The sequence below is a fragment of the Adelges cooleyi genome, unplaced genomic scaffold (assembly GCF_023614345.1).
Source record: "Adelges cooleyi isolate 19-005CV unplaced genomic scaffold, UGA_ACOO_1.1 ACOO_flye_CR_arks_rails_tigmint_CR_PRNA_121, whole genome shotgun sequence".
NCBI classification, from domain to species: domain Eukaryota; kingdom Metazoa; phylum Arthropoda; class Insecta; order Hemiptera; family Adelgidae; genus Adelges; species Adelges cooleyi.
This window is the reverse complement of record NW_026095775.1, coordinates 151,448-178,208: the sequence shown is the minus strand read 5'-3', so window position 1 is coordinate 178,208 and position 26,761 is coordinate 151,448. Positions and strand designations below refer to the sequence as shown.

At 38.1% G+C, this 26,761-nt stretch overlaps 11 protein-coding genes across 11 annotated transcripts; 4 read left to right on the top strand and 7 right to left on the bottom strand.

Moving 5' to 3' along the window:
* Nucleotides 1-3,334: 3,334 nt before the first annotated feature.
* Nucleotides 3,335-3,810, bottom strand: LOC126847798 (histone H3). Its single transcript, XM_050588197.1, has one exon. The coding sequence runs from the start codon at nt 3,774-3,776 to the stop codon at nt 3,366-3,368; it is 411 nt and encodes a 136-aa protein (XP_050444154.1). The 5' UTR covers nt 3,777-3,810; the 3' UTR covers nt 3,335-3,365.
* A 205-nt stretch (nt 3,811-4,015) lies between these two features.
* LOC126847805 (uncharacterized) lies at nt 4,016-11,406 on the top strand. Its single transcript, XM_050588205.1, has 3 exons — nt 4,016-4,361; nt 5,860-6,223; nt 10,771-11,406. Exons 1-3 carry the CDS (start codon nt 4,055-4,057, stop codon nt 11,120-11,122), a joined length of 1,023 nt encoding a protein of 340 aa, XP_050444162.1. The 5' UTR covers nt 4,016-4,054; the 3' UTR covers nt 11,123-11,406.
* On the bottom strand, nt 4,957-5,551 carry LOC126847799 (histone H2A-like). Its single transcript, XM_050588199.1, has one exon. The coding sequence runs from the start codon at nt 5,508-5,510 to the stop codon at nt 5,133-5,135; it is 378 nt and encodes a 125-aa protein (XP_050444156.1). The 5' UTR covers nt 5,511-5,551; the 3' UTR covers nt 4,957-5,132.
* Nucleotides 11,407-11,712: 306 nt separating the features above from the next.
* Nucleotides 11,713-12,307, bottom strand: LOC126847849 (histone H2A-like). The gene has a single exon (XM_050588251.1). The coding sequence runs from the start codon at nt 12,264-12,266 to the stop codon at nt 11,889-11,891; it is 378 nt and encodes a 125-aa protein (XP_050444208.1). The 5' UTR covers nt 12,267-12,307; the 3' UTR covers nt 11,713-11,888.
* A 313-nt stretch (nt 12,308-12,620) lies between these two features.
* On the top strand, nt 12,621-12,998 carry LOC126847804 (histone H2B). The gene has a single exon (XM_050588204.1). It carries the CDS (start codon nt 12,621-12,623, stop codon nt 12,996-12,998), a length of 378 nt encoding a protein of 125 aa, XP_050444161.1.
* Nucleotides 12,999-16,846: 3,848 nt separating this feature from the next.
* LOC126847794 (histone H3) lies at nt 16,847-17,322 on the bottom strand. The gene has a single exon (XM_050588194.1). It carries the CDS (start codon nt 17,286-17,288, stop codon nt 16,878-16,880), a length of 411 nt encoding a protein of 136 aa, XP_050444151.1. The 5' UTR covers nt 17,289-17,322; the 3' UTR covers nt 16,847-16,877.
* A 205-nt stretch (nt 17,323-17,527) lies between these two features.
* Nucleotides 17,528-24,918, top strand: LOC126847803 (uncharacterized). Its single transcript, XM_050588203.1, has 3 exons — nt 17,528-17,873; nt 19,372-19,735; nt 24,283-24,918. Exons 1-3 carry the CDS (start codon nt 17,567-17,569, stop codon nt 24,632-24,634), a joined length of 1,023 nt encoding a protein of 340 aa, XP_050444160.1. The 5' UTR covers nt 17,528-17,566; the 3' UTR covers nt 24,635-24,918.
* LOC126847797 (histone H2A-like) lies at nt 18,469-19,063 on the bottom strand. The gene has a single exon (XM_050588196.1). The coding sequence runs from the start codon at nt 19,020-19,022 to the stop codon at nt 18,645-18,647; it is 378 nt and encodes a 125-aa protein (XP_050444153.1). The 5' UTR covers nt 19,023-19,063; the 3' UTR covers nt 18,469-18,644.
* Nucleotides 23,603-24,078, bottom strand: LOC126847796 (histone H3). The gene has a single exon (XM_050588195.1). The coding sequence runs from the start codon at nt 24,042-24,044 to the stop codon at nt 23,634-23,636; it is 411 nt and encodes a 136-aa protein (XP_050444152.1). The 5' UTR covers nt 24,045-24,078; the 3' UTR covers nt 23,603-23,633.
* A 306-nt stretch (nt 24,919-25,224) lies between the features above and the next one.
* Nucleotides 25,225-25,819, bottom strand: LOC126847848 (histone H2A-like). The gene has a single exon (XM_050588249.1). It carries the CDS (start codon nt 25,776-25,778, stop codon nt 25,401-25,403), a length of 378 nt encoding a protein of 125 aa, XP_050444206.1. The 5' UTR covers nt 25,779-25,819; the 3' UTR covers nt 25,225-25,400.
* Nucleotides 25,820-26,132: 313 nt separating this feature from the next.
* On the top strand, nt 26,133-26,510 carry LOC126847802 (histone H2B). The gene has a single exon (XM_050588202.1). The coding sequence runs from the start codon at nt 26,133-26,135 to the stop codon at nt 26,508-26,510; it is 378 nt and encodes a 125-aa protein (XP_050444159.1).
* The last annotated feature ends 251 nt before the right edge of the window (nt 26,511-26,761 follow it).

Below are 26,761 nucleotides of genomic sequence, written 5' to 3'. Positions count from 1 at the left end.
GGCTATTCGATACACAAAATACAAACGCCAGCTCAACAATGGCCATTTCACATTAGCAAGTGATATATTATTAATTGTTATATTATTTAGTTTTCAGTTTTCACAAACTTATCAGAACCTATTGATATCGTCACTGTCCGTGTGTTTTAAATTCAGTGCCGCGGAAACGTGCGGAGCCCGTATCTACCTACTTTCAGATAATATAGTTTTAAACGACGCGCCACAATCTACGGGGTTTTTTATTTTTTTTTTTTTAGTAACGCGTCCATCCCTCCCGTCGGACAAACCGGATATACTCTGCGCCATGAGAGAAGTAACCCGTTGCTCGACCGAAACGCGTCCGATTCCGCGCATCGCCACCGATAGGCCACACCCACGGTCGGCGGCGGCGGCGGCGCTGCATATATAGGGTGTATTATAACGTAAACTCGATACAGTGTGTCATAAGTCATAAGACTCACGTCTTACGTCTTTGAACCACGCGCTTGCGTTTACTGTTGAATTATTACATTATTATATTATTATTATAATAATAATATAATAATAAATAATATATTATATATTTTATAATAAATATTAAATTCATATTTAATTTAAATATTCTTTAGTTTTAATTTATATAATTAGGTTATACACGAAGGTTTGGGATGCGTCATTTCTTTGCCTGTACACCAAAAGTCGGGACGCGGCTTTCCTTTGCCTGTACACAAAAACCTCTGACCTCACTTGACCTGGTTGTAAAAATATGTTATAATAATAACATATTATATTATTATAATAAATAAAATAATAATATAATAAATTATGTTAATTTATAAATATAAATATTTATAAATTATAATAAATAATATACTCTATACACAATCACTCTGTATATCGTCTGTTTCGCGCTGTATGCACGCCTCAGCGCGACACCGAATGGCACAAAGTGGGGGAAATGGGGCCTCGGGACAGTCGTGATGCGCGAAACGGGTTACTTCTCTCATGGCGCAGAGTATAGAAAATAATAATTCCTTTACACACCGCGTTCTACAACCTAACAAACTCATATCACAGATTATATGAAAACAGATTGTTCACTCGGGCCTTTAACAATAGGATTGCAAATAAGGCTCTATGATTGGCCCGCCAAAATCAGTATGACCGTCTGAAGGGAATTTGTTTTTAAACGTGTTCGCGGGCTTTCGCATTTGTTAAATAATTGAGTGAAACAGAATGTTTCTCTTGTATTTACCAAACATTTTATAAATATTAATAACCATAATGATAATAATAATAATTTAATAATATTATTCTTACAATTACAGTTGTATTATATTATCTTACGCACTATATAGTATGACTTATCCAAGGGCAATAATTTTAATTTCAATAATAAATTACAATTAATAAATAATAAGACATTTTAAAATTCCCAATAAGTAAAAATATAATGCGTTATAAACAATAAACATAACATATCCATACTTATTAATATACAATTTTAATTATTTCTAACATAGAGAAATAGTAAGCTGTCCACCATAGGGCATGACAACTGACAGAGCATTAATCAACTATGAATAGTATTGACACGCAGTATTTAATTACATTGTTATTGTAAAAATAATATCAATTCAAAAATAATAAACAAAAAATAATTATAAATAAAATAATACAAATTATTATAAAAAAGTATTGCATATTTATATACCTAGTTATACGTGTTTTAATATAACTAATTTTTTATTTACTCTAATTCTATAGGCTACTCAGATAAAAGTCGTGCCTTTAAAAGTATATTTGGCGTACAAAATGCGCATACGCGCCTGCTAATAGGTTAAAATAAATAAAAAATAATGATCATGAAATAATTAGTAAAAATTAATAAATCACAAAGTTCACATAAATAAAATAGTATAATTGTTAGTAAAATAGTATAAAAAACTGAAGTGCCGAATTGTTTTCCGTTTAACATGTTACGGATACATATGAGTACTAACAACTGACAAATTTTCAACTTAAAGGTCCCAAAATTATGGCTTAAAAACAAAAAAAACTTGTAACCATCCTAGGGGGTGGGAAATGGGAGTAATATAAATTCGACACCAGTCCATTTTTGGTCGTTTAAAAAAAATGTTTTGCCAGAACCATTTCCATTATTCTGAAAATGCAAACTGTATAAAAGACTTAGATGCTATTTTAAGTATTATGAATGAAAACAAATTTAAATATAAAAATATGTTTTAATAATTTTAATTTTTTTTGGTCAGAATAATAATGTCAACCAAAAGATCACCTTGTATAAACTACAGGTGATTCATCTGATGTAAGACATTCGTTTTTTCAGAAAATTAATTCCTTTAAAACTGTTTAAAAAATGTTAATAATTGATTATTTATTGTTCATCAATCTGTTCATTTGCTATGAAAAAATGTATAAAATATATCATAAATTAAATATAAATTAGTAAATTACAGTCAATTAAAAATTACTAAATTGCCATGAAGTGTTTCTTTTTTTAGAATTCATTCACATTCCGACATAAGGTTAATTAATTCCCATTCCTCATTCCTTAAAACTAAATGTAATACATTCATGATTGCATTCCTCTAAAAAGGAATGAAATCCAATAAATGCAATCTTTCCAACACTGATATATATATATCAGTGTTAGTAATGAAATGTCTTTGAGATAATGATAGAGTGTTATCGACGGGATCAATATTATTACCGATATAACATTTATTATTTTTTTAACATTTAATATGATAAATACACAGATTATATGAAATAATCATATAATTTGTGATTATATGAAATTATATGAGATTATATGAAATAATCATATAATTTGTGGTAAATACAAGTTCGATAATTTCGTTCCGGCTGACATGGTCACACTGGTTTCGGCGGAGTGCTTATCAGCTCATTTTTTGTTTACATCGAGAGTGGACAATCTGTTTTCATATAATCTGTGCTCATATCGACTATAACGCGGCCGCCGTCGCCGCCGACTACTTCCCGCGCGCGCCAAAAATACGTTTCACACTGTGCCTAACGCTACACCGACCCGTTCGTCGTCCATCGCCACCGCCGTGTCTACCGCCTATTCTTTTACCCGCTTTTTTTTTTAATATAAATAATACTTCAATAAAAACGGGTCGTTGGGAATTTTCAACATTAATTTAAAAATGTAAGTAACAACATTCTCGGGGGGATACCCACGACCGTCGATAATAATAAAACTATTAAGTACAAAACTGTTGTATTCATTTTACCAACAGCGCGGCGCCCGCTGTAAGGTCAATAAAGAAATAATTGTAACGCATGTAGTGGCCCTGAAAAGGGCCGTTTTAAAGAGGATTTGTAGAGTATTGAGACGATTAAGCACGTTCTCCGCGAATACGGCGAGCCAACTGGATGTCCTTGGGCATGATGGTAACGCGCTTGGCGTGGATAGCGCACAAGTTGGTGTCTTCGAACAGACCGACCAAGTATGCTTCGCTGGCTTCTTGCAGAGCCATGACGGCCGAGCTCTGGAAACGCAAGTCGGTCTTGAAGTCTTGGGCGATCTCACGGACCAAACGTTGGAACGGCAATTTGCGGATCAACAGCTCGGTGCTCTTCTGGTAACGACGGATTTCACGGAGAGCCACGGTACCGGGACGGTAACGATGGGGTTTCTTCACTCCTCCGGTCGCCGGTGCGCTCTTGCGGGCGGCTTTGGTGGCCAACTGCTTCCTGGGAGCCTTGCCTCCGGTAGATTTGCGGGCGGTTTGCTTGGTACGGGCCATGTCGGTAGTTCGTAGACTGTCTGTGAAAACTCGAAACGGTCGAATATGTCTCCGCACACCGAATGAGCTCGTATATATATACAAATTCGGATCATAGGCGCGAGTTCTCATTGGTCGACGGAACGACCTGCCGAAACAGAGGGGGTTCGCGCGATACCGCGCCGTGATTGGTCCGCGCGACGGCCCGATCATATAAATACGGCGCGAAAACGTTGTCCGGGCATCATTCGATTTGTTTCTTCAGTCTACCGCAGCTCTCCGAACGACAATCAGCAACAATGACCGGACGCGGCAAAGGAGGAAAAGGTTTGGGAAAAGGAGGCGCCAAACGTCATCGTAAAGTGCTCCGGGACAACATCCAAGGAATCACCAAGCCGGCCATTCGTCGGTTAGCCCGCCGCGGTGGTGTCAAACGTATCTCCGGCCTGATCTACGAAGAGACCCGCGGAGTGTTGAAGGTGTTCCTGGAAAACGTAATCCGCGACGCCGTCACCTACACCGAGCACGCCAAGAGGAAGACCGTCACCGCCATGGACGTGGTCTACGCTCTGAAACGCCAAGGCCGCACTCTGTACGGATTCGGAGGTTAATTCCCGACGACCGTTCGCTTTGCACCCTACCTACTGTTCTTTAAAACGGCCCTTTTCAGGGCCACCATTTTATATTATTTACAATATTATCGGTTAACGTTCATATGTCATTTAATGCAGTCGAGTATATTTAATGAGTGTTCTAAGTATATATACCGTATAAACTAACATAACGTTATAGTGTATTGCCTTTATAATAACATACACGAGTAGTTTTAACGGTATACTATGTAATTGTTCAAATTAATATTTTATAGTACATACAGAATAATATGTACTCCGTAATATACATGCTAATCGACACAAAACAAACTAAATGTATAATATAGTATAAAAAATGTAACATACTAATTGTATATTTGTAATCGCAAATGGGTACATAATATTGTAAGTCTTTGATCTAAATCTATTAACATTGATGACAATATTAATGAAAAGACAAAAAAAAAAAAAAAAGTATTTATGTATATTACTATACTTGAGTATTATTTCCAATTTAAGTTAACAGACACATTTTATAAATTGCTTTTGACCTTGAAAAAATAAAAAAAGGACTAAGGTAGATTTGTTGAAATTCTATGTTACAATTATTTTTTTTTAAATATACTTATATTTTCTAAGGCTTGACAAAATAATACAACGATATTTAGCACAACGCCGCACGTCATCTATGCCGAAAACAACAAGAGTGTTGTATAACTAGTTAATATTTGGTGGCCCTGAAAAGGGCCGTTTTAATATGTATAAATACGGCGACGACGCGTTCTTAAGCTTTCTTTTCGGTCTTCTTGGGCAAAAGGACGGCTTGGATGTTGGGCAACACACCGCCTTGGGCTATGGTGACGCCGGACAACAGTTTGTTCAACTCCTCGTCGTTCCTGATGGCCAACTGCAAATGTCTGGGGATGATACGGGTCTTCTTGTTGTCACGGGCGGCGTTACCGGCCAACTCCAACACTTCAGCGGCCAAGTACTCCATGACGGCGGCCAGGTACACGGGAGCGCCGGCACCGACGCGCTCGGCGTAGTTGCCCTTCCTCAACAGACGATGGATACGACCGACCGGGAACTGGAGTCCGGCACGGGACGACCGGGTCTTCGATTTGCCGCTCTTTGCTTTTCCTCCTTTGCCGCGTCCGGTCATGATGCTCGATTGTAGATTGTCGTGTAGTGAAACGAGAGAAAATCCAGACGATACTGATGATCGGAACGGGCCAAAATCGGTATTTATACACTTTTACGACGTAAAAGCGTCTGTATGTTGGCCTACGTTTGAAAATAACGACGATGAAAAACCACACTTTGTAGATATAAACGTTCAATGCAAAGTGTTATTTTTACTCGTCGTTTTTTCGTCGACTCTTACAAACCGTACTCGATAAACCAAGTCGCGACGCGTAATAAATATGAGCGTAAACGATTTTCGAACCATCATTCGTCCACCAGCTACCGGCCAACTATTTCGACGACCCGCAAACCGTGTACAACCGCAGTCACTATGGCACCAGGAGGTAAATCCGCAGGCAAGGCCATGAAGAAGTCCGGCAAGGCGCAGAAAAACATCACCAAGTCCGACAAGAAGCGCAAGCCGAAGAGGAAAGAATCGTACGGTATTTACATCTACAAGGTGTTGAAACAAGTCCACCCCGACACCGGCGTTTCCTCCAAGGCGATGAGCATCATGAACAGCTTCGTCAACGACATTTTCGAACGCATCGCCGCCGAATCCAGCCGTCTGGCCCACTACAACAAGCGTTCGACCATCACCAGCCGGGAGATCCAGACCGCCGTCCGTCTGCTGTTGCCCGGTGAATTGGCCAAGCACGCCGTCAGTGAAGGCACCAAGGCCGTGACCAAGTACACCAGTTCCAAATAAGCGTTTCGATATTAGTCGCGCGCTATATCCACTTAAAACGGCCCTTTTCAGGGCCACCAAATTATTTTGATACACGGTCTCGTCTCCCGTTATAATATTATTATTATTCGTAGTGTTGTACCCTATTTAAGTTATTAATATCTGGGGTTTTTAATTTGTATAGACAATATCACCGACCGACGACCGCCTTTTGTTTTGACGCCGTGTGCGTTATCGTCTTTTGTATCATTTATTATGTTTGTCGTTGGTCTGTACACGTGTGTTTTATTTGTACATTCATCGAATTTATTCACATTATATTACTAAAAATTTATAAAATTACTACACAAATTAGAAAAAAAACGGGAAAACAATATTAGCTATAGATAACACTTAAATTAGCTATATATGTATGTAAAAAAAATTGCAATTTGTAGGTAAAGACCGTTTGTTTTGGACATTTTATTAAACGGGTTTTTTCATATTTTCCTAAAATTTCAAAAAAAAATTTGACTTTTATAATTAATCGTACATAGGCTATTCGATACACAAAATACAAACGCCAGCTCAACAATGGCCATTTCACATTAGCAAGTGATATATTATTAATTGTTATATTATTTAGTTTTCAGTTTTCACAAACTTATCAGAACCTATTGATATCGTCACTGTCCGTGTGTTTTAAATTCAGTGCCGCGGAAACGTGCGGAGCCCGTATCTACCTACTTTCAGATAATATAGTTTTAAACGACGCGCCACAATCTACGGGGTTTTTTATTTTTTTTTTTTTAGTAACGCGTCCATCCCTCCCGTCGGACAAACCGGATATACTCTGCGCCATGAGAGAAGTAACCCGTTGCTCGACCGAAACGCGTCCGATTCCGCGCATCGCCACCGATAGGCCACACCCACGGTCGGCGGCGGCGGCGGCGCTGCATATATAGGGTGTATTATAACGTAAACTCGATACAGTGTGTCATAAGTCATAAGACTCACGTCTTACGTCTTTGAACCACGCGCTTGCGTTTACTGTTGAATTATTACATTATTATATTATTATTATAATAATAATATAATAATAAATAATATATTATATATTTTATAATAAATATTAAATTCATATTTAATTTAAATATTCTTTAGTTTTAATTTATATAATTAGGTTATACACGAAGGTTTGGGATGCGTCATTTCTTTGCCTGTACACCAAAAGTCGGGACGCGGCTTTCCTTTGCCTGTACACAAAAACCTCTGACCTCACTTGACCTGGTTGTAAAAATATGTTATAATAATAACATATTATATTATTATAATAAATAAAATAATAATATAATAAATTATGTTAATTTATAAATATAAATATTTATAAATTATAATAAATAATATACTCTATACACAATCACTCTGTATATCGTCTGTTTCGCGCTGTATGCACGCCTCAGCGCGACACCGAATGGCACAAAGTGGGGGAAATGGGGCCTCGGGACAGTCGTGATGCGCGAAACGGGTTACTTCTCTCATGGCGCAGAGTATAGAAAATAATAATTCCTTTACACACCGCGTTCTACAACCTAACAAACTCATATCACAGATTATATGAAAACAGATTGTTCACTCGGGCCTTTAACAATAGGATTGCAAATAAGGCTCTATGATTGGCCCGCCAAAATCAGTATGACCGTCTGAAGGGAATTTGTTTTTAAACGTGTTCGCGGGCTTTCGCATTTGTTAAATAATTGAGTGAAACAGAATGTTTCTCTTGTATTTACCAAACATTTTATAAATATTAATAACCATAATGATAATAATAATAATTTAATAATATTATTCTTACAATTACAGTTGTATTATATTATCTTACGCACTATATAGTATGACTTATCCAAGGGCAATAATTTTAATTTCAATAATAAATTACAATTAATAAATAATAAGACATTTTAAAATTCCCAATAAGTAAAAATATAATGCGTTATAAACAATAAACATAACATATCCATACTTATTAATATACAATTTTAATTATTTCTAACATAGAGAAATAGTAAGCTGTCCACCATAGGGCATGACAACTGACAGAGCATTAATCAACTATGAATAGTATTGACACGCAGTATTTAATTACATTGTTATTGTAAAAATAATATCAATTCAAAAATAATAAACAAAAAATAATTATAAATAAAATAATACAAATTATTATAAAAAAGTATTGCATATTTATATACCTAGTTATACGTGTTTTAATATAACTAATTTTTTATTTACTCTAATTCTATAGGCTACTCAGATAAAAGTCGTGCCTTTAAAAGTATATTTGGCGTACAAAATGCGCATACGCGCCTGCTAATAGGTTAAAATAAATAAAAAATAATGATCATGAAATAATTAGTAAAAATTAATAAATCACAAAGTTCACATAAATAAAATAGTATAATTGTTAGTAAAATAGTATAAAAAACTGAAGTGCCGAATTGTTTTCCGTTTAACATGTTACGGATACATATGAGTACTAACAACTGACAAATTTTCAACTTAAAGGTCCCAAAATTATGGCTTAAAAACAAAAAAAACTTGTAACCATCCTAGGGGGTGGGAAATGGGAGTAATATAAATTCGACACCAGTCCATTTTTGGTCGTTTAAAAAAAATGTTTTGCCAGAACCATTTCCATTATTCTGAAAATGCAAACTGTATAAAAGACTTAGATGCTATTTTAAGTATTATGAATGAAAACAAATTTAAATATAAAAATATGTTTTAATAATTTTAATTTTTTTTGGTCAGAATAATAATGTCAACCAAAAGATCACCTTGTATAAACTACAGGTGATTCATCTGATGTAAGACATTCGTTTTTTCAGAAAATTAATTCCTTTAAAACTGTTTAAAAAATGTTAATAATTGATTATTTATTGTTCATCAATCTGTTCATTTGCTATGAAAAAATGTATAAAATATATCATAAATTAAATATAAATTAGTAAATTACAGTCAATTAAAAATTACTAAATTGCCATGAAGTGTTTCTTTTTTTAGAATTCATTCACATTCCGACATAAGGTTAATTAATTCCCATTCCTCATTCCTTAAAACTAAATGTAATACATTCATGATTGCATTCCTCTAAAAAGGAATGAAATCCAATAAATGCAATCTTTCCAACACTGATATATATATATCAGTGTTAGTAATGAAATGTCTTTGAGATAATGATAGAGTGTTATCGACGGGATCAATATTATTACCGATATAACATTTATTATTTTTTTAACATTTAATATGATAAATACACAGATTATATGAAATAATCATATAATTTGTGATTATATGAAATTATATGAGATTATATGAAATAATCATATAATTTGTGGTAAATACAAGTTCGATAATTTCGTTCCGGCTGACATGGTCACACTGGTTTCGGCGGAGTGCTTATCAGCTCATTTTTTGTTTACATCGAGAGTGGACAATCTGTTTTCATATAATCTGTGCTCATATCGACTATAACGCGGCCGCCGTCGCCGCCGACTACTTCCCGCGCGCGCCAAAAATACGTTTCACACTGTGCCTAACGCTACACCGACCCGTTCGTCGTCCATCGCCACCGCCGTGTCTACCGCCTATTCTTTTACCCGCTTTTTTTTTTAATATAAATAATACTTCAATAAAAACGGGTCGTTGGGAATTTTCAACATTAATTTAAAAATGTAAGTAACAACATTCTCGGGGGGATACCCACGACCGTCGATAATAATAAAACTATTAAGTACAAAACTGTTGTATTCATTTTACCAACAGCGCGGCGCCCGCTGTAAGGTCAATAAAGAAATAATTGTAACGCATGTAGTGGCCCTGAAAAGGGCCGTTTTAAAGAGGATTTGTAGAGTATTGAGACGATTAAGCACGTTCTCCGCGAATACGGCGAGCCAACTGGATGTCCTTGGGCATGATGGTAACGCGCTTGGCGTGGATAGCGCACAAGTTGGTGTCTTCGAACAGACCGACCAAGTATGCTTCGCTGGCTTCTTGCAGAGCCATGACGGCCGAGCTCTGGAAACGCAAGTCGGTCTTGAAGTCTTGGGCGATCTCACGGACCAAACGTTGGAACGGCAATTTGCGGATCAACAGCTCGGTGCTCTTCTGGTAACGACGGATTTCACGGAGAGCCACGGTACCGGGACGGTAACGATGGGGTTTCTTCACTCCTCCGGTCGCCGGTGCGCTCTTGCGGGCGGCTTTGGTGGCCAACTGCTTCCTGGGAGCCTTGCCTCCGGTAGATTTGCGGGCGGTTTGCTTGGTACGGGCCATGTCGGTAGTTCGTAGACTGTCTGTGAAAACTCGAAACGGTCGAATATGTCTCCGCACACCGAATGAGCTCGTATATATATACAAATTCGGATCATAGGCGCGAGTTCTCATTGGTCGACGGAACGACCTGCCGAAACAGAGGGGGTTCGCGCGATACCGCGCCGTGATTGGTCCGCGCGACGGCCCGATCATATAAATACGGCGCGAAAACGTTGTCCGGGCATCATTCGATTTGTTTCTTCAGTCTACCGCAGCTCTCCGAACGACAATCAGCAACAATGACCGGACGCGGCAAAGGAGGAAAAGGTTTGGGAAAAGGAGGCGCCAAACGTCATCGTAAAGTGCTCCGGGACAACATCCAAGGAATCACCAAGCCGGCCATTCGTCGGTTAGCCCGCCGCGGTGGTGTCAAACGTATCTCCGGCCTGATCTACGAAGAGACCCGCGGAGTGTTGAAGGTGTTCCTGGAAAACGTAATCCGCGACGCCGTCACCTACACCGAGCACGCCAAGAGGAAGACCGTCACCGCCATGGACGTGGTCTACGCTCTGAAACGCCAAGGCCGCACTCTGTACGGATTCGGAGGTTAATTCCCGACGACCGTTCGCTTTGCACCCTACCTACTGTTCTTTAAAACGGCCCTTTTCAGGGCCACCATTTTATATTATTTACAATATTATCGGTTAACGTTCATATGTCATTTAATGCAGTCGAGTATATTTAATGAGTGTTCTAAGTATATATACCGTATAAACTAACATAACGTTATAGTGTATTGCCTTTATAATAACATACACGAGTAGTTTTAACGGTATACTATGTAATTGTTCAAATTAATATTTTATAGTACATACAGAATAATATGTACTCCGTAATATACATGCTAATCGACACAAAACAAACTAAATGTATAATATAGTATAAAAAATGTAACATACTAATTGTATATTTGTAATCGCAAATGGGTACATAATATTGTAAGTCTTTGATCTAAATCTATTAACATTGATGACAATATTAATGAAAAGACAAAAAAAAAAAAAAAAGTATTTATGTATATTACTATACTTGAGTATTATTTCCAATTTAAGTTAACAGACACATTTTATAAATTGCTTTTGACCTTGAAAAAATAAAAAAAGGACTAAGGTAGATTTGTTGAAATTCTATGTTACAATTATTTTTTTTTAAATATACTTATATTTTCTAAGGCTTGACAAAATAATACAACGATATTTAGCACAACGCCGCACGTCATCTATGCCGAAAACAACAAGAGTGTTGTATAACTAGTTAATATTTGGTGGCCCTGAAAAGGGCCGTTTTAATATGTATAAATACGGCGACGACGCGTTCTTAAGCTTTCTTTTCGGTCTTCTTGGGCAAAAGGACGGCTTGGATGTTGGGCAACACACCGCCTTGGGCTATGGTGACGCCGGACAACAGTTTGTTCAACTCCTCGTCGTTCCTGATGGCCAACTGCAAATGTCTGGGGATGATACGGGTCTTCTTGTTGTCACGGGCGGCGTTACCGGCCAACTCCAACACTTCAGCGGCCAAGTACTCCATGACGGCGGCCAGGTACACGGGAGCGCCGGCACCGACGCGCTCGGCGTAGTTGCCCTTCCTCAACAGACGATGGATACGACCGACCGGGAACTGGAGTCCGGCACGGGACGACCGGGTCTTCGATTTGCCGCTCTTTGCTTTTCCTCCTTTGCCGCGTCCGGTCATGATGCTCGATTGTAGATTGTCGTGTAGTGAAACGAGAGAAAATCCAGACGATACTGATGATCGGAACGGGCCAAAATCGGTATTTATACACTTTTACGACGTAAAAGCGTCTGTATGTTGGCCTACGTTTGAAAATAACGACGATGAAAAACCACACTTTGTAGATATAAACGTTCAATGCAAAGTGTTATTTTTACTCGTCGTTTTTTCGTCGACTCTTACAAACCGTACTCGATAAACCAAGTCGCGACGCGTAATAAATATGAGCGTAAACGATTTTCGAACCATCATTCGTCCACCAGCTACCGGCCAACTATTTCGACGACCCGCAAACCGTGTACAACCGCAGTCACTATGGCACCAGGAGGTAAATCCGCAGGCAAGGCCATGAAGAAGTCCGGCAAGGCGCAGAAAAACATCACCAAGTCCGACAAGAAGCGCAAGCCGAAGAGGAAAGAATCGTACGGTATTTACATCTACAAGGTGTTGAAACAAGTCCACCCCGACACCGGCGTTTCCTCCAAGGCGATGAGCATCATGAACAGCTTCGTCAACGACATTTTCGAACGCATCGCCGCCGAATCCAGCCGTCTGGCCCACTACAACAAGCGTTCGACCATCACCAGCCGGGAGATCCAGACCGCCGTCCGTCTGCTGTTGCCCGGTGAATTGGCCAAGCACGCCGTCAGTGAAGGCACCAAGGCCGTGACCAAGTACACCAGTTCCAAATAAGCGTTTCGATATTAGTCGCGCGCTATATCCACTTAAAACGGCCCTTTTCAGGGCCACCAAATTATTTTGATACACGGTCTCGTCTCCCGTTATAATATTATTATTATTCGTAGTGTTGTACCCTATTTAAGTTATTAATATCTGGGGTTTTTAATTTGTATAGACAATATCACCGACCGACGACCGCCTTTTGTTTTGACGCCGTGTGCGTTATCGTCTTTTGTATCATTTATTATGTTTGTCGTTGGTCTGTACACGTGTGTTTTATTTGTACATTCATCGAATTTATTCACATTATATTACTAAAAATTTATAAAATTACTACACAAATTAGAAAAAAAACGGGAAAACAATATTAGCTATAGATAACACTTAAATTAGCTATATATGTATGTAAAAAAAATTGCAATTTGTAGGTAAAGACCGTTTGTTTTGGACATTTTATTAAACGGGTTTTTTCATATTTTCCTAAAATTTCAAAAAAAAATTTGACTTTTATAATTAATCGTACATAGGCTATTCGATACACAAAATACAAACGCCAGCTCAACAATGGCCATTTCACATTAGCAAGTGATATATTATTAATTGTTATATTATTTAGTTTTCAGTTTTCACAAACTTATCAGAACCTATTGATATCGTCACTGTCCGTGTGTTTTAAATTCAGTGCCGCGGAAACGTGCGGAGCCCGTATCTACCTACTTTCAGATAATATAGTTTTAAACGACGCGCCACAATCTACGGGGTTTTTTATTTTTTTTTTTTTAGTAACGCGTCCATCCCTCCCGTCGGACAAACCGGATATACTCTGCGCCATGAGAGAAGTAACCCGTTGCTCGACCGAAACGCGTCCGATTCCGCGCATCGCCACCGATAGGCCACACCCACGGTCGGCGGCGGCGGCGGCGCTGCATATATAGGGTGTATTATAACGTAAACTCGATACAGTGTGTCATAAGTCATAAGACTCACGTCTTACGTCTTTGAACCACGCGCTTGCGTTTACTGTTGAATTATTACATTATTATATTATTATTATAATAATAATATAATAATAAATAATATATTATATATTTTATAATAAATATTAAATTCATATTTAATTTAAATATTCTTTAGTTTTAATTTATATAATTAGGTTATACACGAAGGTTTGGGATGCGTCATTTCTTTGCCTGTACACCAAAAGTCGGGACGCGGCTTTCCTTTGCCTGTACACAAAAACCTCTGACCTCACTTGACCTGGTTGTAAAAATATGTTATAATAATAACATATTATATTATTATAATAAATAAAATAATAATATAATAAATTATGTTAATTTATAAATATAAATATTTATAAATTATAATAAATAATATACTCTATACACAATCACTCTGTATATCGTCTGTTTCGCGCTGTATGCACGCCTCAGCGCGACACCGAATGGCACAAAGTGGGGGAAATGGGGCCTCGGGACAGTCGTGATGCGCGAAACGGGTTACTTCTCTCATGGCGCAGAGTATAGAAAATAATAATTCCTTTACACACCGCGTTCTACAACCTAACAAACTCATATCACAGATTATATGAAAACAGATTGTTCACTCGGGCCTTTAACAATAGGATTGCAAATAAGGCTCTATGATTGGCCCGCCAAAATCAGTATGACCGTCTGAAGGGAATTTGTTTTTAAACGTGTTCGCGGGCTTTCGCATTTGTTAAATAATTGAGTGAAACAGAATGTTTCTCTTGTATTTACCAAACATTTTATAAATATTAATAACCATAATGATAATAATAATAATTTAATAATATTATTCTTACAATTACAGTTGTATTATATTATCTTACGCACTATATAGTATGACTTATCCAAGGGCAATAATTTTAATTTCAATAATAAATTACAATTAATAAATAATAAGACATTTTAAAATTCCCAATAAGTAAAAATATAATGCGTTATAAACAATAAACATAACATATCCATACTTATTAATATACAATTTTAATTATTTCTAACATAGAGAAATAGTAAGCTGTCCACCATAGGGCATGACAACTGACAGAGCATTAATCAACTATGAATAGTATTGACACGCAGTATTTAATTACATTGTTATTGTAAAAATAATATCAATTCAAAAATAATAAACAAAAAATAATTATAAATAAAATAATACAAATTATTATAAAAAAGTATTGCATATTTATATACCTAGTTATACGTGTTTTAATATAACTAATTTTTTATTTACTCTAATTCTATAGGCTACTCAGATAAAAGTCGTGCCTTTAAAAGTATATTTGGCGTACAAAATGCGCATACGCGCCTGCTAATAGGTTAAAATAAATAAAAAATAATGATCATGAAATAATTAGTAAAAATTAATAAATCACAAAGTTCACATAAATAAAATAGTATAATTGTTAGTAAAATAGTATAAAAAACTGAAGTGCCGAATTGTTTTCCGTTTAACATGTTACGGATACATATGAGTACTAACAACTGACAAATTTTCAACTTAAAGGTCCCAAAATTATGGCTTAAAAACAAAAAAAACTTGTAACCATCCTAGGGGGTGGGAAATGGGAGTAATATAAATTCGACACCAGTCCATTTTTGGTCGTTTAAAAAAAATGTTTTGCCAGAACCATTTCCATTATTCTGAAAATGCAAACTGTATAAAAGACTTAGATGCTATTTTAAGTATTATGAATGAAAACAAATTTAAATATAAAAATATGTTTTAATAATTTTAATTTTTTTTGGTCAGAATAATAATGTCAACCAAAAGATCACCTTGTATAAACTACAGGTGATTCATCTGATGTAAGACATTCGTTTTTTCAGAAAATTAATTCCTTTAAAACTGTTTAAAAAATGTTAATAATTGATTATTTATTGTTCATCAATCTGTTCATTTGCTATGAAAAAATGTATAAAATATATCATAAATTAAATATAAATTAGTAAATTACAGTCAATTAAAAATTACTAAATTGCCATGAAGTGTTTCTTTTTTTAGAATTCATTCACATTCCGACATAAGGTTAATTAATTCCCATTCCTCATTCCTTAAAACTAAATGTAATACATTCATGATTGCATTCCTCTAAAAAGGAATGAAATCCAATAAATGCAATCTTTCCAACACTGATATATATATATCAGTGTTAGTAATGAAATGTCTTTGAGATAATGATAGAGTGTTATCGACGGGATCAATATTATTACCGATATAACATTTATTATTTTTTTAACATTTAATATGATAAATACACAGATTATATGAAATAATCATATAATTTGTGATTATATGAAATTATATGAGATTATATGAAATAATCATATAATTTGTGGTAAATACAAGTTCGATAATTTCGTTCCGGCTGACATGGTCACACTGGTTTCGGCGGAGTGCTTATCAGCTCATTTTTTGTTTACATCGAGAGTGGACAATCTGTTTTCATATAATCTGTGCTCATATCGACTATAACGCGGCCGCCGTCGCCGCCGACTACTTCCCGCGCGCGCCAAAAATACGTTTCACACTGTGCCTAACGCTACACCGACCCGTTCGTCGTCCATCGCCACCGCCGTGTCTACCGCCTATTCTTTTACCCGCTTTTTTTTTTAATATAAATAATACTTCAATAAAAACGGGTCGTTGGGAATTTTCAACATTAATTTAAAAATGTAAGTAACAACATTCTCGGGGGGATACCCACGACCGTCGATAATAATAAAACTATTAAGTACAAAACTGTTGTATTCATTTTACCAACAGCGCGGCGCCCGCTGTAAGGTCAATAAAGAAATAATTGTAACGCATGTAGTGGCCCTGAAAAGGGCCGTTTTAAAGAGGATTTGTAGAGTATTGAGACGATTAAGCACGTTCTCCGCGAATACGGCGAGCCAACTGGATGTCCTTGGGCATGATGGTAACGCGCTTGGCGTGGATAGCGCACAAGTTGGTGTCTTCGAACAGACCGACCAAGTATGCTTCGCTGGCTTCTTGCAGAGCCATGACGGCCGAGCTCTGGAAACGCAAGTCGGTCTTGAAGTCTTGGGCGATCTCACGGACCAAACGTTGGAACGGCAATTTGCGGATCAACAGCTCGGTGCTCTTCTGGTAACGACGGATTTCACGGAGAGCCACGGTACCGGGACGGTAACGATGGGGTTTCTTCACTCCTCCGGTCGCCGGTGCGCTCTTGCGGGCGGCTTTGGTGGCCAACTGCTTCCTGGGAGCCTTGCCTCCGGTAGATTTGCGGGCGGTTTGCTTGGTACGGGCCATGTCGGTAGTTCGTAGACTGTCTGTGAAAACTCGAAACGGTCGAATATGTCTCCGCACACCGAATGAGCTCGTATATATATACAAATTCGGATCATAGGCGCGAGTTCTCATTGGTCGACGGAACGACCTGCCGAAACAGAGGGGGTTCGCGCGATACCGCGCCGTGATTGGTCCGCGCGACGGCCCGATCATATAAATACGGCGCGAAAACGTTGTCCGGGCATCATTCGATTTGTTTCTTCAGTCTACCGCAGCTCTCCGAACGACAATCAGCAACAATGACCGGACGCGGCAAAGGAGGAAAAGGTTTGGGAAAAGGAGGCGCCAAACGTCATCGTAAAGTGCTCCGGGACAACATCCAAGGAATCACCAAGCCGGCCATTCGTCGGTTAGCCCGCCGCGGTGGTGTCAAACGTATCTCCGGCCTGATCTACGAAGAGACCCGCGGAGTGTTGAAGGTGTTCCTGGAAAACGTAATCCGCGACGCCGTCACCTACACCGAGCACGCCAAGAGGAAGACCGTCACCGCCATGGACGTGGTCTACGCTCTGAAACGCCAAGGCCGCACTCTGTACGGATTCGGAGGTTAATTCCCGACGACCGTTCGCTTTGCACCCTACCTACTGTTCTTTAAAACGGCCCTTTTCAGGGCCACCATTTTATATTATTTACAATATTATCGGTTAACGTTCATATGTCATTTAATGCAGTCGAGTATATTTAATGAGTGTTCTAAGTATATATACCGTATAAACTAACATAACGTTATAGTGTATTGCCTTTATAATAACATACACGAGTAGTTTTAACGGTATACTATGTAATTGTTCAAATTAATATTTTATAGTACATACAGAATAATATGTACTCCGTAATATACATGCTAATCGACACAAAACAAACTAAATGTATAATATAGTATAAAAAATGTAACATACTAATTGTATATTTGTAATCGCAAATGGGTACATAATATTGTAAGTCTTTGATCTAAATCTATTAACATTGATGACAATATTAATGAAAAGACAAAAAAAAAAAAAAAAGTATTTATGTATATTACTATACTTGAGTATTATTTCCAATTTAAGTTAACAGACACATTTTATAAATTGCTTTTGACCTTGAAAAAATAAAAAAAGGACTAAGGTAGATTTGTTGAAATTCTATGTTACAATTATTTTTTTTTAAATATACTTATATTTTCTAAGGCTTGACAAAATAATACAACGATATTTAGCACAACGCCGCACGTCATCTATGCCGAAAACAACAAGAGTGTTGTATAACTAGTTAATATTTGGTGGCCCTGAAAAGGGCCGTTTTAATATGTATAAATACGGCGACGACGCGTTCTTAAGCTTTCTTTTCGGTCTTCTTGGGCAAAAGGACGGCTTGGATGTTGGGCAACACACCGCCTTGGGCTATGGTGACGCCGGACAACAGTTTGTTCAACTCCTCGTCGTTCCTGATGGCCAACTGCAAATGTCTGGGGATGATACGGGTCTTCTTGTTGTCACGGGCGGCGTTACCGGCCAACTCCAACACTTCAGCGGCCAAGTACTCCATGACGGCGGCCAGGTACACGGGAGCGCCGGCACCGACGCGCTCGGCGTAGTTGCCCTTCCTCAACAGACGATGGATACGACCGACCGGGAACTGGAGTCCGGCACGGGACGACCGGGTCTTCGATTTGCCGCTCTTTGCTTTTCCTCCTTTGCCGCGTCCGGTCATGATGCTCGATTGTAGATTGTCGTGTAGTGAAACGAGAGAAAATCCAGACGATACTGATGATCGGAACGGGCCAAAATCGGTATTTATACACTTTTACGACGTAAAAGCGTCTGTATGTTGGCCTACGTTTGAAAATAACGACGATGAAAAACCACACTTTGTAGATATAAACGTTCAATGCAAAGTGTTATTTTTACTCGTCGTTTTTTCGTCGACTCTTACAAACCGTACTCGATAAACCAAGTCGCGACGCGTAATAAATATGAGCGTAAACGATTTTCGAACCATCATTCGTCCACCAGCTACCGGCCAACTATTTCGACGACCCGCAAACCGTGTACAACCGCAGTCACTATGGCACCAGGAGGTAAATCCGCAGGCAAGGCCATGAAGAAGTCCGGCAAGGCGCAGAAAAACATCACCAAGTCCGACAAGAAGCGCAAGCCGAAGAGGAAAGAATCGTACGGTATTTACATCTACAAGGTGTTGAAACAAGTCCACCCCGACACCGGCGTTTCCTCCAAGGCGATGAGCATCATGAACAGCTTCGTCAACGACATTTTCGAACGCATCGCCGCCGAATCCAGCCGTCTGGCCCACTACAACAAGCGTTCGACCATCACCAGCCGGGAGATCCAGACCGCCGTCCGTCTGCTGTTGCCCGGTGAATTGGCCAAGCACGCCGTCAGTGAAGGCACCAAGGCCGTGACCAAGTACACCAGTTCCAAATAAGCGTTTCGATATTAGTCGCGCGCTATATCCACTTAAAACGGCCCTTTTCAGGGCCACCAAATTATTTTGATACACGGTCTCGTCTCCCGTTATAATATTATTATTATTCGTAGTGTTGTACCCTATTTAAGTTATTAATATCTGGGGTTTTTAATTTGTATAGACAATATCACCGACCGACGACCGCCTTTTGTTTTGACGCCGTGTGCGTTATCGTCTTTTGTATCATTTATTATGTTTGTCGTTGGTCTGTACACGTGTGTTTTATTTGTACATTCATCGAATTTATTCACATTATATTACTAAAAATTTATAAAATTACTACACAAATTAGAAAAAAAACGGGAAAACAATATTAGCTATAGATAACACTTAAATTAGCTATATATGTATGTAAAAAAAATTGCAATTTGTAGGTAAAGACCGTTTGTTTTGGACATTTTATTAAACGGGTTTTTTCATATTTTCCTAAAATTTCAAAAAAAAATTTGACTTTTATAATTAATCGTACATAGGCTATTCGATACACAAAATACAAACGCCAGCTCAACAATGGCCATTTCACATTAGCAAGTGATATATTATTAATTGTTATATTATTTAGTTTTCAGTTTTCACAAACTTATCAGAACCTATTGATATCGTCACTGTCCGTGTGTTTTAAATTCAGTGCCGCGGAAACGTGCGGAGCCCGTATCTACCTACTTTCAGATAATATAGTTTTAAACGACGCGCCACAATCTACGGGGTTTTTTATTTTTTTTTTTTTAGTAACGCGTCCATCCCTCCCGTCGGACAAACCGGATATACTCTGCGCCATGAGAGAAGTAACCCGTTGCTCGACCGAAACGCGTCCGATTCCGCGCATCGCCACCGATAGGCCACACCCACGGTCGGCGGCGGCGGCGGCGCTGCATATATAGGGTGTATTATAACGTAAACTCGATACAGTGTGTCATAAGTCATAAGACTCACGTCTTACGTCTTTGAACCACGCGCTTGCGTTTACTGTTGAATTATTACATTATTATATTATTATTATAATAATAATATAATAATAAATAATATATTATATATTTTATAATAAATATTAAATTCATATTTAATTTAAATATTCTTTAGTTTTAATTTATATAATTAGGTTATACACGAAGGTTTGGGATGCGTCATTTCTTTGCCTGTACACCAAAAGTCGGGACGCGGCTTTCCTTTGCCTGTACACAAAAACCTCTGACCTCACTTGACCTGGTTGTAAAAATATGTTATAATAATAACATATTATATTATTATAATAAATAAAATAATAATATAATAAATTATGTTAATTTATAAATATAAATATTTATAAATTATAATAAATAATATACTCTATACACAATCACTCTGTATATCGTCTGTTTCGCGCTGTATGCACGCCTCAGCGCGACACCGAATGGCACAAAGTGGGGGAAATGGGGCCTCGGGACAGTCGTGATGCGCGAAACGGGTTACTTCTCTCATGGCGCAGAGTATAGAAAATAATAATTCCTTTACACACCGCGTTCTACAACCTAACAAACTCATATCACAGATTATATGAAAACAGATTGTTCACTCGGGCCTTTAACAATAGGATTGCAAATAAGGCTCTATGATTGGCCCGCCAAAATCAGTATGACCGTCTGAAGGGAATTTGTTTTTAAACGTGTTCGCGGGCTTTCGCATTTGTTAAATAATTGAGTGAAACAGAATGTTTCTCTTGTATTTACCAAACATTTTATAAATATTAATAACCATAATGATAATAATAATAATTTAATAATATTATTCTTACAATTACAGTTGTATTATATTATCTTACGCACTATATAGTATGACTTATCCAAGGGCAATAATTTTAATTTCAATAATAAATTACAATTAATAAATAATAAGACATTTTAAAATTCCCAATAAGTAAAAATATAATGCGTTATAAACAATAAACATAACATATCCATACTTATTAATATACAATTTTAATTATTTCTAACATAGAGAAATAGTAAGCTGTCCACCATAGGGCATGACAACTGACAGAGCATTAATCAACTATGAATAGTATTGACACGCAGTATTTAATTACATTGTTATTGTAAAAATAATATCAATTCAAAAATAATAAACAAAAAATAATTATAAATAAAATAATACAAATTATTATAAAAAAGTATTGCATATTTATATACCTAGTTATACGTGTTTTAATATAACTAATTTTTTATTTACTCTAATTCTATAGGCTACTCAGATAAAAGTCGTGCCTTTAAAAGTATATTTGGCGTACAAAATGCGCATACGCGCCTGCTAATAGGTTAAAATAAATAAAAAATAATGATCATGAAATAATTAGTAAAAATTAATAAATCACAAAGTTCACATAAATAAAATAGTATAATTGTTAGTAAAATAGTATAAAAAACTGAAGTGCCGAATTGTTTTCCGTTTAACATGTTACGGATACATATGAGTACTAACAACTGACAAATTTTCAACTTAAAGGTCCCAAAATTATGGCTTAAAAACAAAAAAAACTTGTAACCATCCTAGGGGGTGGGAAATGGGAGTAATATAAATTCGACACCAGTCCATTTTTGGTCGTTTAAAAAAAATGTTTTGCCAGAACCATTTCCATTATTCTGAAAATGCAAACTGTATAAAAGACTTAGATGCTATTTTAAGTATTATGAATGAAAACAAATTTAAATATAAAAATATGTTTTAATAATTTTAATTTTTTTTGGTCAGAATAATAATGTCAACCAAAAGATCACCTTGTATAAACTACAGGTGATTCATCTGATGTAAGACATTCGTTTTTTCAGAAAATTAATTCCTTTAAAACTGTTTAAAAAATGTTAATAATTGATTATTTATTGTTCATCAATCTGTTCATTTGCTATGAAAAAATGTATAAAATATATCATAAATTAAATATAAATTAGTAAATTACAGTCAATTAAAAATTACTAAATTGCCATGAAGTGTTTCTTTTTTTAGAATTCATTCACATTCCGACATAAGGTTAATTAATTCCCATTCCTCATTCCTTAAAACTAAATGTAATACATTCATGATTGCATTCCTCTAAAAAGGAATGAAATCCAATAAATGCAATCTTTCCAACACTGATATATATATATCAGTGTTAGTAATGAAATGTCTTTGAGATAATGATAGAGTGTTATCGACGGGATCAATATTATTACCGATATAACATTTATTATTTTTTTAACATTTAATATGATAAATACACAGATTATATGAAATAATCATATAATTTGTGATTATATGAAATTATATGAGATTATATGAAATAATCATATAATTTGTGGTAAATACAAGTTCGATAATTTCGTTCCGGCTGACATGGTCACACTGGTTTCGGCGGAGTGCTTATCAGCTCATTTTTTGTTTACATCGAGAGTGGACAATCTGTTTTCATATAATCTGTGCTCATATCGACTATAACGCGGCCGCCGTCGCCGCCGACTACTTCCCGCGCGCGCCAAAAATACGTTTCACACTGTGCCTAACGCTACACCGACCCGTTCGTCGTCCATCGCCACCGCCGTGTCTACCGCCTATTCTTTTACCCGCTTTTTTTTTTAATATAAATAATACTTCAATAAAAACGGGTCGTTGGGAATTTTCAACATTAATTTAAAAATGTAAGTAACAACATTCTCGGGGGGATACCCACGACCGTCGATAATAATAAAACTATTAAGTACAAAACTGTTGTATTCATTTTACCAACAGCGCGGCGCCCGCTGTAAGGTCAATAAAGAAATAATTGTAACGCATGTAGTGGCCCTGAAAAGGGCCGTTTTAAAGAGGATTTGTAGAGTATTGAGACGATTAAGCACGTTCTCCGCGAATACGGCGAGCCAACTGGATGTCCTTGGGCATGATGGTAACGCGCTTGGCGTGGATAGCGCACAAGTTGGTGTCTTCGAACAGACCGACCAAGTATGCTTCGCTGGCTTCTTGCAGAGCCATGACGGCCGAGCTCTGGAAACGCAAGTCGGTCTTGAAGTCTTGGGCGATCTCACGGACCAAACGTTGGAACGGCAATTTGCGGATCAACAGCTCGGTGCTCTTCTGGTAACGACGGATTTCACGGAGAGCCACGGTACCGGGACGGTAACGATGGGGTTTCTTCACTCCTCCGGTCGCCGGTGCGCTCTTGCGGGCGGCTTTGGTGGCCAACTGCTTCCTGGGAGCCTTGCCTCCGGTAGATTTGCGGGCGGTTTGCTTGGTACGGGCCATGTCGGTAGTTCGTAGACTGTCTGTGAAAACTCGAAACGGTCGAATATGTCTCCGCACACCGAATGAGCTCGTATATATATACAAATTCGGATCATAGGCGCGAGTTCTCATTGGTCGACGGAACGACCTGCCGAAACAGAGGGGGTTCGCGCGATACCGCGCCGTGATTGGTCCGCGCGACGGCCCGATCATATAAATACGGCGCGAAAACGTTGTCCGGGCATCATTCGATTTGTTTCTTCAGTCTACCGCAGCTCTCCGAACGACAATCAGCAACAATGACCGGACGCGGCAAAGGAGGAAAAGGTTTGGGAAAAGGAGGCGCCAAACGTCATCGTAAAGTGCTCCGGGACAACATCCAAGGAATCACCAAGCCGGCCATTCGTCGGTTAGCCCGCCGCGGTGGTGTCAAACGTATCTCCGGCCTGATCTACGAAGAGACCCGCGGAGTGTTGAAGGTGTTCCTGGAAAACGTAATCCGCGACGCCGTCACCTACACCGAGCACGCCAAGAGGAAGACCGTCACCGCCATGGACGTGGTCTACGCTCTGAAACGCCAAGGCCGCACTCTGTACGGATTCGGAGGTTAATTCCCGACGACCGTTCGCTTTGCACCCTACCTACTGTTCTTTAAAACGGCCCTTTTCAGGGCCACCATTTTATATTATTTACAATATTATCGGTTAACGTTCATATGTCATTTAATGCAGTCGAGTATATTTAATGAGTGTTCTAAGTATATATACCGTATAAACTAACATAACGTTATAGTGTATTGCCTTTATAATAACATACACGAGTAGTTTTAACGGTATACTATGTAATTGTTCAAATTAATATTTTATAGTACATACAGAATAATATGTACTCCGTAATATACATGCTAATCGACACAAAACAAACTAAATGTATAATATAGTATAAAAAATGTAACATACTAATTGTATATTTGTAATCGCAAATGGGTACATAATATTGTAAGTCTTTGATCTAAATCTATTAACATTGATGACAATATTAATGAAAAGACAAAAAAAAAAAAAAAAGTATTTATGTATATTACTATACTTGAGTATTATTTCCAATTTAAGTTAACAGACACATTTTATAAATTGCTTTTGACCTTGAAAAAATAAAAAAAGGACTAAGGTAGATTTGTTGAAATTCTATGTTACAATTATTTTTTTTTAAATATACTTATATTTTCTAAGGCTTGACAAAATAATACAACGATATTTAGCACAACGCCGCACGTCATCTATGCCGAAAACAACAAGAGTGTTGTATAACTAGTTAATATTTGGTGGCCCTGAAAAGGGCCGTTTTAATATGTATAAATACGGCGACGACGCGTTCTTAAGCTTTCTTTTCGGTCTTCTTGGGCAAAAGGACGGCTTGGATGTTGGGCAACACACCGCCTTGGGCTATGGTGACGCCGGACAACAGTTTGTTCAACTCCTCGTCGTTCCTGATGGCCAACTGCAAATGTCTGGGGATGATACGGGTCTTCTTGTTGTCACGGGCGGCGTTACCGGCCAACTCCAACACTTCAGCGGCCAAGTACTCCATGACGGCGGCCAGGTACACGGGAGCGCCGGCACCGACGCGCTCGGCGTAGTTGCCCTTCCTCAACAGACGATGGATACGACCGACCGGGAACTGGAGTCCGGCACGGGACGACCGGGTCTTCGATTTGCCGCTCTTTGCTTTTCCTCCTTTGCCGCGTCCGGTCATGATGCTCGATTGTAGATTGTCGTGTAGTGAAACGAGAGAAAATCCAGACGATACTGATGATCGGAACGGGCCAAAATCGGTATTTATACACTTTTACGACGTAAAAGCGTCTGTATGTTGGCCTACGTTTGAAAATAACGACGATGAAAAACCACACTTTGTAGATATAAACGTTCAATGCAAAGTGTTATTTTTACTCGTCGTTTTTTCGTCGACTCTTACAAACCGTACTCGATAAACCAAGTCGCGACGCGTAATAAATATGAGCGTAAACGATTTTCGAACCATCATTCGTCCACCAGCTACCGGCCAACTATTTCGACGACCCGCAAACCGTGTACAACCGCAGTCACTATGGCACCAGGAGGTAAATCCGCAGGCAAGGCCATGAAGAAGTCCGGCAAGGCGCAGAAAAACATCACCAAGTCCGACAAGAAGCGCAAGCCGAAGAGGAAAGAATCGTACGGTATTTACATCTACAAGGTGTTGAAACAAGTCCACCCCGACACCGGCGTTTCCTCCAAGGCGATGAGCATCATGAACAGCTTCGTCAACGACATTTTCGAACGCATCGCCGCCGAATCCAGCCGTCTGGCCCACTACAACAAGCGTTCGACCATCACCAGCCGGGAGATCCAGACCGCCGTCCGTCTGCTGTTGCCCGGTGAATTGGCCAAGCACGCCGTCAGTGAAGGCACCAAGGCCGTGACCAAGTACACCAGTTCCAAATAAGCGTTTCGATATTAGTCGCGCGCTATATCCACTTAAAACGGCCCTTTTCAGGGCCACCAAATTATTTTGATACACGGTCTCGTCTCCCGTTATAATATTATTATTATTCGTAGTGTTGTACCCTATTTAAGTTATTAATATCTGGGGTTTTTAATTTGTATAGACAATATCACCGACCGACGACCGCCTTTTGTTTTGACGCCGTGTGCGTTATCGTCTTTTGTATCATTTATTATGTTTGTCGTTGGTCT

What these genes read in the sequence shown, in the direction of transcription:
- LOC126847798 (XM_050588197.1), bottom strand. Translation starts at nt 3,776, where the DNA reads ATGGCCCGTACCAAGCAAACCGCCCGCAAATCTACCGGAGGCAAGGCT.
- LOC126847805 (XM_050588205.1), top strand. Translation starts at nt 4,055, where the DNA reads ATGACCGGACGCGGCAAAGGAGGAAAAGGTTTGGGAAAAGGAGGCGCC. An exon ending in CACTCTGTACGGATTCGGAG is followed by an intron (nt 4,362 to 5,859) that starts GTTAATTCCCGA and finishes GTACAACCGCAG; the next exon opens with TCACTATGGCACCAGGAGGT. An exon ending in GGCACCAAGGCCGTGACCAA is followed by an intron (nt 6,224 to 10,770) that starts GTACACCAGTTC and finishes TTCGATTTGTTT; the next exon opens with CTTCAGTCTACCGCAGCTCT.
- LOC126847799 (XM_050588199.1), bottom strand. Translation starts at nt 5,510, where the DNA reads ATGACCGGACGCGGCAAAGGAGGAAAAGCAAAGAGCGGCAAATCGAAG.
- LOC126847849 (XM_050588251.1), bottom strand. Translation starts at nt 12,266, where the DNA reads ATGACCGGACGCGGCAAAGGAGGAAAAGCAAAGAGCGGCAAATCGAAG.
- LOC126847804 (XM_050588204.1), top strand. Translation starts at nt 12,621, where the DNA reads ATGGCACCAGGAGGTAAATCCGCAGGCAAGGCCATGAAGAAGTCCGGC.
- LOC126847794 (XM_050588194.1), bottom strand. Translation starts at nt 17,288, where the DNA reads ATGGCCCGTACCAAGCAAACCGCCCGCAAATCTACCGGAGGCAAGGCT.
- LOC126847803 (XM_050588203.1), top strand. Translation starts at nt 17,567, where the DNA reads ATGACCGGACGCGGCAAAGGAGGAAAAGGTTTGGGAAAAGGAGGCGCC. An exon ending in CACTCTGTACGGATTCGGAG is followed by an intron (nt 17,874 to 19,371) that starts GTTAATTCCCGA and finishes GTACAACCGCAG; the next exon opens with TCACTATGGCACCAGGAGGT. An exon ending in GGCACCAAGGCCGTGACCAA is followed by an intron (nt 19,736 to 24,282) that starts GTACACCAGTTC and finishes TTCGATTTGTTT; the next exon opens with CTTCAGTCTACCGCAGCTCT.
- LOC126847797 (XM_050588196.1), bottom strand. Translation starts at nt 19,022, where the DNA reads ATGACCGGACGCGGCAAAGGAGGAAAAGCAAAGAGCGGCAAATCGAAG.
- LOC126847796 (XM_050588195.1), bottom strand. Translation starts at nt 24,044, where the DNA reads ATGGCCCGTACCAAGCAAACCGCCCGCAAATCTACCGGAGGCAAGGCT.
- LOC126847848 (XM_050588249.1), bottom strand. Translation starts at nt 25,778, where the DNA reads ATGACCGGACGCGGCAAAGGAGGAAAAGCAAAGAGCGGCAAATCGAAG.
- LOC126847802 (XM_050588202.1), top strand. Translation starts at nt 26,133, where the DNA reads ATGGCACCAGGAGGTAAATCCGCAGGCAAGGCCATGAAGAAGTCCGGC.